This window comes from Vulpes vulpes, chromosome 13 (genome assembly GCF_048418805.1).
Source record: "Vulpes vulpes isolate BD-2025 chromosome 13, VulVul3, whole genome shotgun sequence".
Classification (NCBI taxonomy): domain Eukaryota; kingdom Metazoa; phylum Chordata; class Mammalia; order Carnivora; family Canidae; genus Vulpes; species Vulpes vulpes.
Genome location: NC_132792.1, coordinates 148,288,886 through 148,305,909, shown reverse-complemented (window position 1 = coordinate 148,305,909; position 17,024 = coordinate 148,288,886). Strand labels below are relative to the sequence as shown.

Sequence of the window (17,024 nt, the reverse complement as noted above, 5' to 3'; positions counted from 1 at the left end):
CTTTTGATTATCACCCGTATCTCACAGTGCCTGCTCTGGTGCTCGCCACGAGTAATGTTGTTCTCATCGTCCTGCCTGAACCCCCACTTCCTAACAGTTTCTCCCTGGGCTCCTCACTCACATGCTCTATCAGCATGAATACAGGGCACGCAGGCTAGTTTCCATGTTAGCCTAGGCAAAGCTTAATTACGAAGATAAACCTGCTGCAGAAAACAATCACGTAATGCATTCTCGAACGAAACAGGAGTAACTGTGGATTATCTGTGCCCCAGCTTCCTTTCGTGCAATATTGGAGAGTTTATGTCTTGTTGTTTTTGGATAATCTCCCATCCCAGAATGGCACCAAGCTTGGCCCTATTTATTTTACCGCCTCACTCGGTAATTGTAGCAGAAGTTAAACTTTAAGCACTCCCAGCCTGTCTTGAACTCAGATACCGATGCCACATAATTCATGAGGCTGCCTTGAAAGGAAGTTAGTTAACGCTACAGAGTGACCCGTACGCTGCTTATTTTTCCATCTAAATATCGAGTTGATTCATTTGATGGGTTTTGAAGGAAATACAGATTCCTCCATCTCGTACATTTGAGTGTTTACTGGCAGGAAAGTTCCTAAGGAAAAGCTCCTCATCAAGGTGGAGCAAGACTGAAGTCTTGGTGGACCAAGCAAGACTGGTCCTTGATGATCTCTGGGTGTGGTTCCACTCTGTTCCCATCGACATGGGCAGCCCTCGGTACACCTGAGGAATGGTGTGACACTGCAGGTTGCATTTGGGCGAATCAATCCCAGCTACCCTGCAAGAACAAGTAGTGTGGTGACCCAGTGAGGCGCACAGGGTTAGTGAAGAATGAAAGCGCATTCATTCTCAGCCCTCAAGTTTGGCTAAGAGCAGAGGCTGGCAAACTATGGCCTATGGGCCAGATCTGGCCCTCAGCCTGTTTTTTATGACTCCATGCTCAGAATGGTTTTATATTTTTAAAAAGTTGTAAACAAGAAGAAGAATGTGCAACAGAGACAGAATGTGGCCCACAAAGCCCGTGTGTTTACTATCTAGCCCTTTACAGAAAAAGTTTGCCAGCCTCTGGCTCAGATCGTTTCACCCTTTTGGAGAACATGAACTCTCTCCTGGTCCCGAGGTTCCTAAACTCCCTGTTTCTTTGGTGGAATAGCCTTGATCCAGGTCTTACCTGAATAGCCTACCAGCTGCATAATTCCAGTGGAGAGCTTCCAGTTGTTTTTCAGATCCAAGAGTATTTGCAACGTATCCTGGGGGTAAAGAGATTAGGAAAGTATTAGATTTTCCCTTTTAATACCTTTTTTCTGGTTTTCTTTTTGTTTAATTTTATGTGTTCATTGTTTAAACTTGGAGTCACTCTGAAACACGTGCAGAGCTTTGGAGGGAAGGAAATTTTATTCCATCACCACAAATAACATGACAGTCGTTGTGTTTCCTGACACGTATACAACCAAGACTTCCAAGCATGAGCAAATAAAAAACTAGCCATTTTAATCATATTTGGTGAACCAAATTTCAGCCCCACAAAATAATTTTTAAGTTGTCACAGAGTGTATTATAATGACATTTGCCATTCTACTCCCGGCAAGCCAGTTAAGTACCTCCCTCTCTGGGGCTGTGGGAGAGATGGTTTTATTTATCTTGATATCGCTGCACAGAGTTACCAATGGAATGTTTATACAGTTTGGAAAGTATACACAAATTATTAACAGGTAGAGTAGATGTTAAGACATTCTTTTTTATTCACAGTCAAAACACCCCATCCAAGGACAGTTCTTGATCATCACACGATGTTTCTATTAACACGTATGTTACCAACCTCATAGAGGTGTAGGAATTTTGGATTTTCTAAATAGCCACTTTTAAAAGAGAAAGACTCCGTGCGGGTGAGGAAACAAAATACTCAGGGCGTGCCTCAGTCCTTCCTTCACTGTCCTTCACTTCACCCACACAAGGGGTGACAGCCTGTAGCAGCCCCTCTCTGCCCACACTACGGACCAAAGTCCACTTCCTCTGATGCTTGTTCATGGAGTTCCACTGTCCATTCAGGGTAGATCCTTACCCTCCCTCTTTTGCAATTTCCACATGACTGTTCATTCTTTTTATTACACTTCCTCCACTGGGCCATTTCCACCATGTCCTATCTGGTTGTATAGACTGGTATGGCCCTGGAGGATGTCAAGCGGTTTCACTTGGAAGTTTTCCTGCCACAAGCCCAATGTATGTCCCTGCTGCAGCGACAGACGGAGAGACATGCTTCCCTTTTGCCACTTTTTCTAATTATCCCTGCAGCTCTTTCAGGCTGGCTGGGAGCAACCTGGGGGCCGTTGTGTGTGGGTCTCCCTCCCATTCTGTCCCCACCCCCACCCCTCGCACATTAACATGACATTGCGTGGTGTGCACAGAACGCGAGCAGCTTCCACCAGCTGAAACCTCTGATCCCAAACCCACTAGAGAGTTTGGCTTTTGGATTTTGGCAAGAAGGCCTGTTGCCCATCAGGTCAGCATGAATAAAGATTTCTTTCTTCCTTTCTTTTTTAAAGTCAAGCACCAACTGACACTGCCCCCAAAGCTCCTTTTCTCAAGACAATTTAACCCCTTCTCCCAAGTACATTTTTTTTTTCTGAATGCATGGGATTTTGTTTTATCCTTTTCCTGTGAGACAACCAAGAAATCTACTATACGTACAATCTGAAAGCCAAATCAATTCTAAGCCATCTTATCATTTTTAAAGTATGTTTATCCAGCTTTGCAGTAGGAACAAGCAGGCTGTTTGAAGGCCACATACTTTTCAAACCTTGGTTGCAACACGTTTGCCCCGTTTTGAAACTGTCTTTATCTAGCCGAGAAAACGAAAATCTATTTGACAAAGTGGCACTCTGGCCAGTTTATCTTGCAATATGGCTTTAGCTCACTGAGTGTATTGATTTGCTTAAATTAATGTTTACAGAATGCTACTGAATTTTGCTCAACAGAACATTGTTCTTTTGAAGGTTTGTAAAAAAAAAAAAATATATATATATATATACAGACTGTTATTGCCATGTGTTCCCTTGCTTAGAGGAAACATGGGGGGGGGGGGTGGATTTGTTTTTGTTTTATTGTGTTTTTTTTTTTTTTAAGGACAGCCTTGAACTACAGCCACTTCCTATAAGCATTTACTCCTCACATATTTAAGTGGCAAAACATGTTACTAGGAAGTGAGCCCCACTCTTAGGCCTAAAACTGCATGGGCGTTATGCTGAGCCAGTCCTCTAGGGTGCCCAAATGCTGAACGCCACTTGGAGCATCAGAGTAAAAAAGGCTTTAGTCCGAAGCCTAGTTGCTGCCACAACCAGAATCTTCCTCTGGTATAACCAGGCAGGCATTGGCAAGTGGCTCCGCAGCCAGTGCTCCCCAGATACTGCCAGGCCTTCCAAACATAGGTGTGAGCATCCTAATAAAATTTAAATGCCATGTAGCTGTTTAGTGGGAACTCTTAGGTATAATACCCCGTTCTTTGACTGTGGCACTCAGTGATTAATATACAAAACCTAATCTCTAGTGACCATTGTAAAACTGGCCTTCCCAAGGGAAGCACACATGGCCCTTCCTTCAGCTCCTGACAGAGATTCAAATCACAATCATGAAATGACTGAAATAAAACTTAGGAAACACAAAGCAACTTTCTCAACTTGTTGACTCAGCCAATAACATTGCTCAAGCAGACGTACTCAGAGCATCTCTCAAAATACTGCTTTGCACACACTTACTAACCACAGTGAAGTACTTCCCAGGAATCGGACTCTTCTTTAAAGGTTCAAAGCCTCCCCTTACATTTGGGTGGTATGTTACGCTTTCCAAAGCACATTCACGTTTGCTTTCCCACCGGGGACATTGGGACACAATCCCACAATGCACTCCGTGCAGCATCCAGTGCCATGTCTTCTTTCTGGGCCAGTTAGTCTTGAGTTGTACACACACAGTAAATGCATGCCTGGCTGCAAGGGAGACCCTCCATAACAGCATCTTATAACCATAGTTGATAACTCCAGGCTTCCTCCCCTGCCTGGCAGGAAAATTCAGTGAGAATGCACCAGTGGAAAGGGGCAGCAATATCATATCTGTTCTTGCCTTTTCATCTGATAATCTCTTTGAGGAGTTACTAAAGCATCTGAGTTTATCCATTTAAGTCCACTCTGTCTGCAGTGTAAGTCCCCAGCTTGTGCCACTGCCGTCAGGAGCTAGGTCTCTCCTTGATCAATATTTACTTAACAAACAGCAGGGATGGGAGAGTTTGTTTAGAGGAATCATGTGCACACCAGGGTGAATGAGTGCTGGGGAAAGTACTTCAACTTTGTCTCCTTCTCTAGGACCTCTCTGAGCATGTGCGTGTGTGCGTGTACACGGGCAGACGCCCTTTCTCTTCCTAGCTTCTCCAAAGACACTTAGAAGTCATCTAGAAAATGCCTCGCAATTTATGATCAGTGCATTGTTTACCCTGTAAGAGAGAACTCATGATGCAAATTCGGTTTTGAAAGCCCCAGCCCAAAGTGCGACTCTCGTGCTCTTGCACAGGTGAAACATTTTGGGAAAAGACTCTTGGGATGAACAAGATGCACGAGCATCTTCCTCTGACCCCTTTCAGAGAAGTGGGAGGGAAGAAAACGCAGATGGAAACGGTGAAAGCAATTTGACAAGGCAACTCTAACTATATATTTCTGAGGGCATTACATTCATTTTTGTTTTGTTTTTGGGTTTTTGGTTTCTTTGAAAGCCCAAGGAGAAAAGCAACTCTCCAGATTTTCAAAGCTGCTTACCCAGTTTTTGGACTTAGATGTGTCTAACACTAATAGTAAATATGAACACCACGGCGTTTGAGTTTAGAGAGCACTCTTCTTTCAACATCACTGAAACAATTGCTTGAAGGCTCAAGTCAGTGTCTCCAATCCAGTTGACTTGGAGGCATCTGGGTCTAGTTCGAGGGGTTTTGTTTCTGTGTGGGTAGAGGCTGGGAGAGGCTGGGGGAGTTATTTATTTATTTGATTTTGTGAATTGGAGTTGTAAAGCCATCTGAAATATTCATGCAGAATTGTCTGAGAAGCCCGTTTCTGTTTTATTTACTGCACAGTAGAACAGCCACAGTGGATTAGTTCTACAATACCCGTAACAAAAGCCCAACAGCTGATGCATGTGATGTTAGGAGGTGACAAAACAGTTAAAGTATGCTGCTGGCTACAGGCAAGCAGTCAGCAGATGCAGACAAAAGGGTTTGTGACAAGAATAACTCTCTCTCCAAGGCGAGCAGTGAAGAGTATCCAAAATACCAGTACCCTTTTCTCCTTGACATTGTCTTCTTACAGTCAGCATTTTATTGTCCTTTTATAGTATTAAAAAAAAAAAGTGGAGGAGGAAGAAGAAAGGAAACCCACACACAAACTAATTCACCAAAATAGTAGCCACGATGTTACTTTTCCATCTCCTGTCTATACACAGGTCCCCTCTTACATTTCCCCGTCGAAGTAAGTTTGAAAAAACAATAGTTTAAGAGATGAACTGAATAGAGGATCTCCCTTGATAAGATTGAAACCTATTGATAACCTCGAAAAGCCATTTGAGCCTTTGGTTATTGGGGAGGGGCTGGGGAGACAGCTCTACGCCTGGTTTGTTTTCTGTCCATTTCAACAAAGATCATTTCGCTGATAAAATTAGGCCAGTGGACCAATTTTTAAAGGGGATTGAGGATGGAGAGGTATCCGTGGGAAACTGTGCAAGGGGCCAGGTTTAGGTCTCCTGCAAAAGGCCAAGGGATGAGCTTGTGGATATTTCAGAGGTGTGAAAAATCAGCTTCTCTGTCTCCAGAAAATAGGAGAGGCTGTCTTCTTTTTAACCTTTGTAATTCCCCTTCTATTCTCTGTGACATTCATTCAGCTGCCAAGAGCGTTTGGCAAGGTTTGGGCCAGCGAGCACACTTCCAGTGACCACTAACCTTGGTATGTCCTGACACTTATGATGAGTGTCTGCAGGACACAGAAGGCAGGCAGCCTGCTATGTCAGGCTTTTATTATGTACTGCAGAGGCTAGGGACAGTCAGTTTAATAAAACAAATCATCCTTGAAGGTAAAGCAACTGGGAAGAGGAGGAGGAAGACAGGGGAAAAATGTGTCTTTGCCACTCATTCTGAGGGGGGAAAAAAAAAAAAGAACCACTAAACAGCCGCCCACCCAACACACCGTGAGTGTGCGTGCGTGCATGTGTATTCGTGTGCACGCGTGCGCGCACCCGCGCAACCCAGCCACAGCTGGAGCAGATTTGAAAACATCCTCCCGATTTCCCCATTTTATCAAAGCCCATAAGGCCCTTGCTTGCTCTGAGGAGACTCAAGTACAAAAGATTGTGATGAAATTGGTAGACGCTGATAGCCAGCCCCCTTCAAATTTATGAGTGCATTCAAGTACCTCATGGCAATTATATTCTCCTCCAAATATCAAGGGAAGGAGAGGCAAGACCATTTGGGGTGAGGTTCCTATATTGGGATGCCTTTTTATCAAGCAAAGTTTCCATTCTCCTCTCCTGAAGAACACTCGGCACAGCAGCTCCCACAATAGCTTCAGAGTTCCAGCCAGAGACTTTGGAAGCCTTTTGTTTTTTCCCTGTGGCATGTCCAAAGGCATGGCCTTCCCTCCCCCCTCCCAGCAGCCAGCATTGTCTTGCATTCCAGGGACTTGATTGACTGTTGCCACCTGATGCTGAGGAGATACTCTGGGGTTCATTCTGCAGATTGTTGGGTTCTATTAAAAGAAACCTAGATAAGGGATTACTTGTCACTAAGGGATTTTCTGCAGATGTTTATTAGTGATTGGAAATCCATTAGGTGTGAAGAGGTCCAGAAAAATATGGGCAACATCATTCTCATAAGCCTGAATTCTAAGACAGTCCCTCCCCCACAAAAAAAAAAAAAATCAGGAAGGACCCCTCCACCCCTTACTCTGTTAAATGGAGTTGGGGAAAGTTTTAAAGCAGAAAGGTGAGGGTCTCTTTTCCCATGGGTGCTATTTCTACCTGTGGATGAATTCCTTGGCACTCTCTCAAAAGATCAGTTGCTACTCATCAGTTTACCTTTCTGGAGCCACCAAAAAAGATTAATTGCTCTAGCATTAGAGGATCTCATTATCAATTGCTCTAAACCAGCCCAATCTGTTGTGGGAGTATTACCTCAAAGTAAGCACTAAATTAGCAAACCATTTCATTTGTTCAAAAAGAATTCATCCCTTCTCAAACATAAACCAATAACCTAAATTTCCTCCTGGGAATCCTTTGTTCACATTGATTTTGAAGTTACCAGCTCTTCTGTGGTTTTTCTCAGACACAGATCCGTGGCTTGTCAAGGTTTTGATGCCCTATCTAAATAGAAATTACTGAAAATGCATTAAAAAGGAGCCAGCATGGTTTAATGCTAAGACACCTGGACATGTTATTTCTCATGAGTCTCTTGTTCTCATAATTCATTCATCTTGTAGAGTCTCGTAGTTTCTTATCTACAAAAATGACTTTTGAGATCGATTCCAACTCTTCATATGCTATCTTTTGGGGGGGGCATTATTTTAAAATTTCTTTAAAAAAAAAAGTTTGAGGGAGAAGGTAAGTAGGACTCCAGAGCAGTATGGAGTAAAGCAGAAAGCAAGTTCTCATTCTGAAAGACTAGGCAAGAGAACTTTGGTAGGTAATCATTGGGGGCGGGGGTGGTTTGCGGAATACACAGAATAGAAACTGTGGCTCTTTATCTAGAGAAGTCTTGTGGCAAGTTCATTGCTAGCTAGTTCTACAGCTAGCGAGAAGTAGGTGAAAAATTAACGCAAGACACAAATACAAAAGATGGTGAAGGATGGCCCAAGATTACCACCAAAAGAAGTGAATGTTTAAAACAAGATAAAACCCACTAAAAACCATTAACAAGAATGACAAATGGTAATAATAGGATGGGAGCTGCAATAAAAATAAAATAAAATAAAATATAAAATAAAAAAGGATGGGAGCTGCATAACCCACCACCCCCTCACCCCGAGAAGTTACTTTCATTTGCCTTCAGGCAAATCCTGGAACTCTGCTTCCCTCCCAGCTCTAGAGCTGATGCAGCATCTCTCTCCTCTGAGGATCTCAGACAATACTCTGCTCCCTTTGGGCCCTGGTACTCCAGACCTCCTGTGGGGCCCTTTGGTGTGGAGGGGCTCCGTTCTTCTCTGACTTCCCCTGGAGCAGCCACCGTACCCTGTGCCCCACACAGCTCTCTGCCATGCCATGCTGCGTTCCCCGAGTGTTCAAGGAACATAGATCTTTGTCATGCCTTTGGTGCCAGTGGCCAGGAAAACCACACTTCTTGAATTGTTTATTTTAATAAATGCCTATGATTATGTTTCTGTAGCATTTGGCTAACAGCTCCCAAACCAAGTAGTTAGAGTGGGTAGTTGTACTGCCTCACTGTTCTCCAGCCAGATTCCCTCTCTCAATAATGCCCAGCTGATAAAATGTGAAGGATTATCTTTGAGGGAAGAGGGGAGAGTACTCAGAAAGCCTGCTTAATGACTCTTTATTTGGTGTGAGGTGAGTGGGAGAGCTAATCTCTCCAGGCTCCTCCTATCCCGCAAATACTCCTGTATCTGCAAGAGTTTTAGGGAAGAAATCACCAACCTTCTGCAGCAAATCTAGATGAATTCTCATCAGGGAATGGCCCCTGGGGTGTGTGGGGAGGAGGTGGTGTCTGGATGATTTGGGGGAGCTATGTCCTGAGAAACTGGCCAGTTTCTCAGGACATGATATGTATGTCTTTGGAAGGGACTTCTCAAATTTTTTGCCTTTTCTAGACTCTGATAGGCCCCAGATAGGGTCCCTTCTTTTTCTAGGAAATTATTAATTTTCTTTACAAAAGACAAGTGACTTACTTACCATTGGAAGGAGTGAATTTCTTTGTCCAATTTTAAATATATAAAACAGAGATGCTTGGTGATCATTTTAGTTTTCTTTAATAGTTACTATCATTATAAAATGGTCCATTGCACAAATTGAGAAACGAAGGGGAGAAAGAGATCAAATCTGTTCGACGTGACCGTACCTCCCTTTTATTTGGTAAAGTGGCATATGTGAACTGGGATGAAAATCTTTTCACCTCTTGTGTATGTGTAGACAGATCTATCTACACTTACAACTATAGTACATTTACTTCCTCATGTATCTGCACTTACTATAAAAAATAAAACATTACTAATGCATACATACCCCACTAAAAGAAATCTCCTGAGTGTCCATGTGTACTTGGAAAATTAAGAGTTCACAGAAGGGCTCTGCTAATCCTTTATCTTGGTGTGGGGAAAGAGAAGCCACGCTTTTTACCTTCAGTAACTGACAAAGAATACTAAGTACATCAATGGCTACCCCTTTCCCTGGACAAGAGGTCAGACTATTAAACAATTAAGAGCATGCACACACACACCCATGCACATAATAGTTGCTGTGGAAGAAAAGAATAAGCAAATAGGGATTCTAAAAAGAATATTTGGAGGGGCGCCTGGGTAGCTCAATCGGTTGAGCATCCAACTCTTGATTTTGGCTCAGGTCAGGAACTCAGCCCCTCTGCTGAGCACAGAGTCTACATGTCCCCTCCTTCTGCCCCCCAACCCTCTTCCTCCAGCACGTGCATTCTGTCCCTTTCTCTCTTTCTCTAAAATGAATAAATTGATGGGGCACCTGGGTGGCTTAGTAGTTGAACATCTGCCTTCGGCTCAGGTCGTGATCCCGGGGTCCCCAGATGGAGTCCTGGATCCGGTTCCCTGCGGGGAGCCTGCTTCTCCCTCTGCCCATGTCTCGGTCTCTCTCTGCCTATGTCTCGGTGTCTGTCATGAATAAATAAATAAAATATTTTTTAAAAATAAATTAAATTCATTAACTCTTTTTAAAAATAAAAAGAATATTTGGAGGATATTGGTCTTAGAATGTAAGGACTTTGAAAAATTCCCTTGATCTCTCTGAGCCCAAGTTTTCCCCACAGTAAAAAGGGGACAATCTCCCCTTATGGAGATGTTGGGAGAATTGAATGGCATGATTCATGTACATAACACAGCGCCTGACACGTAATAAGCACGCCAGAAATGTTAGTTTTCGTTATTACCATCAGCTGCATGAATCACTCTTATGGAGCGATCCTAATCTCAAAGTAAAGTAATTTCCGATGTAGAATTTTAGGACTCAGTACAGATTTGGTATTTTGGGACTCAGCATTCATTTCATTATCTTAGCCCTGTCTGTATGCAGGGTACTTCATGGTGCATATTACTCTCATATACAATTCAGCACTCAGGTCAATACTCTTCTGCTGCTCTGAGTAGGAAACAGATTTTAGGTTTTCTTCATTTACAGGGGGTTTCGTTGATCTCAAAGGCCAGTGATTTCTTATTCTATTTTTGGGAACATGCTTCATCTTCATAATGGAAATCCAAAGGAAATAGGATTCAAATTCTGAAAGATTAGCCAGAGACTTGTCCCTGGAATACACCTGTTTGGTGAATTGGGGAATCCCAACAGCGTGTCCCCTTTTCTTACCCGAATATTCGGAAGGGAATCCTGGTTTCTCCGTGTGTCTGCATGTATCCTTTGCCCAAGGCCCTTTTCTTTCTTTTCTTTTCTTTTCTTTTTTTTTTTCCCAAGGCCCTTTCTAAGACTTCACAAAGCTGTCCACCCTACATTACAATGCTACTATATATAACGACTTTACATAAGAGAAGAGAGGCCGGCCATTTTTAGCAAATGCAGGTGCCATGTAAGCCCCTTTCTGCAAGGAAGAACTTAGCTCAATTTTCTTTGAAGAACTGGAGACTTGAAACTGAAAACTTTATTAATGCCATTGTCTCCTTGTATCAGCAGGTTCCAGAGAGATTCCTGGAAGTTGCGCAGATCACATTACGAGAGTTTTTCAATGCCATTATCGCAGGCAAAGATGTTGATCCTTCCTGGAAGAAGGCCATATACAAGGTCATCTGCAAGCTGGATAGTGAAGTCCCTGAGATTTTCAAATCCCCGAACTGCCTACAAGAGCTGCTTCATGAGTAGAAATTTCAACAACTCTTTTCGAATGTATGAATAGTAGCAGTCCCCTTTGGATGTCCGAGTTGTACGTGTCTAGATTTTGATTTCATATATATGTGTATGGGAGGCATGGATATGTTATGAAATCAGCTGGTAGTTCCTCCTCATCATCTTTCACTCATTTTCTTTGGTTTTCCATTGCAAGGGGATGGTTCTTTTCCATCGGTCTTTAGTTTACTTTTGCCCGAGGCCCTTAACATTTGGAGACTTTCAAATAGGGTTAATTTTCAGGGAAAAAAAAAAAAAAGAATGTTGACGTGTGTAAAATCTCTATTCGCAAGGAAAGGCATTTTAAAGATGCTTCTGCTTGATTGATGGTTTATCGCAAATGGCAGTTGGCAGAGGGAGACCCGGGACACAGCACCACTCCACAGACGGTGGTGTGTTTCTCTTTTTTACTGCTAAGAAGGCCAGAAAACTCAATGAAACCACTACGTAAACTTAAATAGTTTTGTTTGGTTGGAACTCCATTAAGTCGCTTTTTATTACATGTTTAAAAATAATGCCAGCGGCAGATGAACGGCTCACTTTTCACAAGTTACCCCCAAAAGGCCAGATTTCAAATAGAAAAATAGTCCCTGTCAAGCCTTTCCGTAAGAGAAATGGCAGGTAGCCCAAACTAGTACCAGTTTCTTACAGAGGCAGAGCAATTCTACACAAAACTGACTCTTTATCAAGATGAGGCGGGAAACTCATACCTGATCTTCAAATTACCTCTCTAAATTTTACAATTGGTTCTTCATAATGAGTGAGTACATATCATTTTTCATAGAGAAAAACCCCTATGGCATAATTTTCTATTATCTTACGTCAGATATTAAAAAGGCACATACGTTTCCAATGTACTCTTTGCTCAACTTTGTTTATGTGCTTCAAAGAGTTATGATGTCTGTTTAATATTTAACACTTTTTTCCAAAAACACTATTTTCTGAATACCTTTCTCTAGTAAGGAATAAAGGACATCCCAAGTTGACCATAGAACTCCTGCCTACATTAGACTCTTGTTGACAGCTGCTAGCTGACTTGGTCTTCACCTCCGAAGAGGAGCACATGTAAGAATGACCTATTTTCATATACGATTCCACACTACCCGGGTGGATATTCAAAGTGGTGACAGTCTAATGAAGTGTTTCTTCATTTTAGGTACAGCATTAAAGCAACTGATAAAGTCTCTTCGAATTCTGAAGCTAGTACTGACCAAAATGTGTGAACAGTGTAGAGACAGCATAGGAGAGGTTGGGGTTAACCCAAAAGATACAATTTCAGCACACATAAGAAAGCTAGCTGCTATTTTATGCTTTCTTCAATGGTTCTCCTCTTCTTCCTTTTTTCTCTTTTTCCGGTTTTTCAAAGGTGTACAGTGTCCCATACTTGCTTTTAAAAAGTCATATGGCATTCACGCTTGTTTTCTCAGATGGGTTTTGTGTGCAGATGCAGTAAGAATTCCTTGTTCATTCTAATAGGCTTTTCCAGACCCCCCCCCCCTCCCCTTAGGTCATTTGATACACACTTAAAGTGACACAGGAACAAACCTGGTATTTAGATTATATTGAACACAAATACCATTTTTCCTTAATTTTCATAAAAGTTACATTTGACTCTGGAGAATGCAGGTTGACCCATGTGACTACTAGCTGACCCAATCGCGGTAATTTAACATCGTTTATAAATTCTGCTGATGGACAGGAATGTATGGAGGCAATTATTGTCAGCACAAAGCCTTAAAACCTGCTGACTTTAAATTAAACGGCACAGTCCTATGATGCCCTGCATCATTCGGGAGGCTCACAGACTCTCACAGTGTGGACAGAGGGCAGCGACGCAGGCTTGAACACTACCGGCTTCTCTCCGCACCCACAAGCCAAATGCATTGTCCAGCTCGTGCTCCCCTACGTAGCACACACAGAGCCAGCAGATCCAATTTGTTCTCATTCTGGCTTGCTTGAGGGAGAAAAAAAAGAAAAACATGTTCAGGTAATCATGACACTGAAATAAAAAAAAAAAAAACCCAATCAGCACAAAGTAGGGAAGCAATCTCAACTTGTGGTCACACTCTTTTGCCTTGCTTCATGGGAAAGAGTATGAATTCATTGTTCACATCATTATGCAAGTGGGTCTTTGCTGTTCCAAGTAATTCACATCAACATTATGTTGCCATTGGCAAGGTAAAAGGCAAGACCGTAGTGTATTCACCTGTACGCAGACAGACTGCTAGTATCTTCTGATCTGGGGCACATTCGGTATTGATTCCAGACTCATTTGGATCTTTAGTATTATTTTCCCCTGCCTTTCGAATTTAAGTAGACAAATTAAGCAAAAGTGTGTGTTCACCACCCATGTTGATGTGCTTATCTGTGATCATATCCGCTCAAGGTTCACTGAGGCATAGAAATAATTTCGAGTAGAACTTGCATGAGGATAAACTCACCTCTTTGTTCTGAAAATAGAACGCAATCACTTCTGCGTGTAGGTGGTTTTTCCCCTTTTACGATCACAAAATCTTGTGCCTGCCAGTGCATTGGAAAGTGACAAAAGTCTGTCTCTCAAAACTCCTACTTAACAATTTTGGGTTTGGTTTGGCTTGGTTTGGTTTGTTTTTTATTTTATTTTATTTTTTACCTTTTTTTTAATCACCATCTTTCAAATCTCAGCTCAACTCTCACCAAGTGAAAATTGGCTGCCTGGGAGAAAGTTAACTTTCTAGGAAGGTGGGAGGGAGGATGAGGGACAGTTTACATAGGAAAAAGGAAGTCTAAAGTGCATGTTGAAATACCACATTACACTTATTTTCTGCTAACCCTAAATTATTTTTGCATATACACTTGAGGTGATAGTCTGTGCCTAGACCTAAAATGCACCAGCGGGGGGATTTTTAAAAATCCTTCAAAATACCAGTTTTTTCCCACAAGTACAATTGTTCTTGTGCCTTCTGTGGCTTTCGATTTCATCTTTTTGACTTTATTTCCAATTACTACAGCTGCAATAAACACTAGATTTTTTTTCTGGCTGTTTGACATAACGTTGATAGCTATGCATATTTTGTGTCTTTTTAAAAACAAAGCGGGAGAATACGTTTTTGAAGAAGAGAATTTTTAGAACAGTTTGATACCGCAAATTATTTTTTCTTCAATTGTTTGAGCAGCATTCGAGTTTTGAAAATTCTTGTAGAAGCCAATTTTTTGTAACTGTGGTGCAAATCTTGTGTTTTCTTAGCCTAATGAAAAGTAGTATAGAAGCAATATTTCATACCATGTGCTATATATGTGTGTGCGGGTGTGTGAACGTAAAGACACATACACACATATACACACATGTAAAAATATACATATATATATGCGTGTGAAGTGGAAAGCTTACCTTTTCCTATCTAGATTTAAGGACCTATTTTAGACATTTGTTATGTTTTGTGAAAAGAATGTTCTATTTGCAACAACAAAACATTTAATTCTTACTGTATCTCTGGCTGTTTAATGAGGACGTTTCGCATTAAATGGTAAAACAACGTGGAAGATGGTAGAATGTAGTAATTATTTAAGAAAATGTTCACCCACATGTTCCTGAAGTTTGCTTTGTGCCTCCGAGTATTATTTAATTCAAGTGTTTTATGTTTGCAGAATCTTTGTTGCTGTGCTAGGGAAGTGGGTGGATATCATTTTTAAAAATGTTAAAAACAACAAAAAAAAAGCAAAACAAAAACACTAAAGCAAGAGGGGAACTTTTATAAAGCAATGTAAATATTTAACCTCATGGCTGTTGTTACGTAAGACATGAGATTTTAATAAATAACTACATTCTCACAACATCTGTTGAATTTATTAGGAACACTACAGTGACTGTATAGACAGTTGAAAGCATTCTTGAAAATCCTGCTCTCTACTTTTAAAAGATAACAGTCTCTTTCATCAGATGTCAAGGGCAAGGGTAATGCAGTTTCTGTAAATTTAGGAAATTTCTTTTCTATGTACATGAAAACACTTAGTAAGAAACCCCCACCACCACCACCACGTACACGTACACACACACACACACATACACACACACATATACAGGTTAATACTAAGTCATAAAGCTAAAGATTTGGGGGCTTTAAAAGAATAGGATGTCCCTCAGAAGCAATCATAAATTCATCAAAGAGAAAGTGGTTTACAGATTCCCTGAAAGCAGTGTACATGTGAGGACAGAGCAAAATCTCTTTGCCATGTATATTATAGAATATTCATCCGTGTGAATAGTACAAATGTTTCCTTCTGGTACAAACTCTGTGTTTGCAAATTGCAAGAAGCATTGTTTTCAAAAAGCTCCCCTTAAAAGAATGTAACTGGTTTATATGAGTAAGCGGTTACTGCATTGCACTTAAATGTTCTGTTGAAGGAAATGCAGTTTTGTTTTCTGTAGATCCGTTGGTTGTAAACCATCTATAAAACTAAAGCTAAAATGTTCATATTCAGAGCTGGGATCAAAACTGGTATTTAACCTTTGCATCTTCTTATAATTATCCTTCTAAGAATATAACAGGATCTGGAAGCGTCTGGACTTTGAGTCTTTCAACTGAGCCCTCTCTCAAATCTGACACCCTCTAAAATGCACAGACAGAAGCAGAAAAGGCAAACAGACTGGCCCTCTTTTGTGAAAATGTATTCATTCTGTGTTTTAGAATTATTCTAATCCTCCACGTGGGGGGGAAAAGCATTTTCAAATTGTATATTACCACTTCAAAATTAGAATTAGAAAAACAAATTGTATTTGGGGTTGGTCTCAGCGCTACCTACAAGAATCAAAGGTCATGGCTTCTCCCAATGTTGTCCCAGCCATTTTTCATATGTATATAGTATAAACCGTGACAAAACACTGCCTTTATATTATTTAGCAATATGTTGTAAATAGCATTATTAAGCTCTTTTTTTGTAATAAAGACCCTTTGATTTGAATATAGTACAATAACTGAACTGATAAAGTCAATTTTTGATTTTTTTTTTTAGCTAGAGGCAATTTCAATTGTGGATTTTTGTTGTTGTCTATTGTTCTGAAGACTTTGCATAATTTATTGGTTTAATTTATCCTAATTTATTTGATGAAGGTGTACAATTTTGTATTACCAAGGATGTACTGTAATATTAATTGATATGATAAAAAATGAGACTCCCTGTCCATATTAAAAAGAAAATAAAAAAGGTGCAGTAGACAATTGATTTTAAAATAAAAGTACAAAAATTTAGTTTGGCAGCTACTAAATTTTAAAACAGAAAAAAAGTTGTTGGGGGGGTGGGTGGGTATGGGGTTTTACTTTGTGTGTTTTAAGCTTTTGTATACTCTCCAAACTTTTACCTTTTGCTTTGTACCACTTAAAGGATACAGTAGTCCAATTGCCTTGTGTGCCTTCCATCTTCTCTTAAACTGAATGTATGTGCAGTATATATGCAAGCTTGTGCAAAATAAAATATACATTACAAGCTCAGTGCCGTTTGATTTTATTAAAAAAAAACACATGAAACATTTAATTTTCGGGTCCAAGTCCCATTTTAGGACAACAGGCAAGGTGTGACCAATATCCATTATAGAGCTTTGCTTTCATTAAAATGTTTAATTACACAAGTCTAACATAAATGCATGCAACTCCTAGGAATGATCTTTTTTTCTTCAGACAGTTGTAGTAATTGGCTGGATTTCTCTTTAAAACCTCTTCTCCCCGGGCAGCCCCTGGTGGCTCAGCGGTTTAGCTCAGCCTTCAGCCCGGGCATGATCCTGGAGACCCGGGATCGAGTCCCATGTCGGGCTCCCTGCATGGAGCCTGCTCCTCCCTCAGCTTGTGTCTCTGCCTCTGTGTGTGTGTGTGTGTGTCTCATGAATAAATAAATAAAATCTTAAAAAAAAAAAAACCTCTTCTCCCCGATTGA

The 17,024-nt window shown here is 41.0% G+C and overlaps 1 protein-coding gene across 7 annotated transcripts in view; it reads left to right on the top strand.

Moving 5' to 3' along the window:
- PROX1 (prospero homeobox 1) overlaps nucleotides 1-16,585 on the top strand; it is a 57,924-nt gene extending 41,339 nt beyond the window's left edge. For 4 of the 7 annotated variants that reach the window (XM_072733284.1, XM_026001111.2, XM_072733283.1 and 1 more), the window contains one exon: nucleotides 10,908-16,585. In XM_072733284.1, coding sequence (XP_072589385.1) covers nucleotides 10,908-11,093 — 186 coding nt within the window. In that variant the 3' untranslated portion in view covers nucleotides 11,094-16,585. Of the gene's footprint in view, nucleotides 1-10,904 lie in introns of all 7 variants that reach the window. The other 3 variants (XM_072733281.1, XM_026001108.2, XM_026001109.2) reach the window with 1 other exon arrangement.
- Nucleotides 16,586-17,024: the final 439 nt, after the last annotated feature.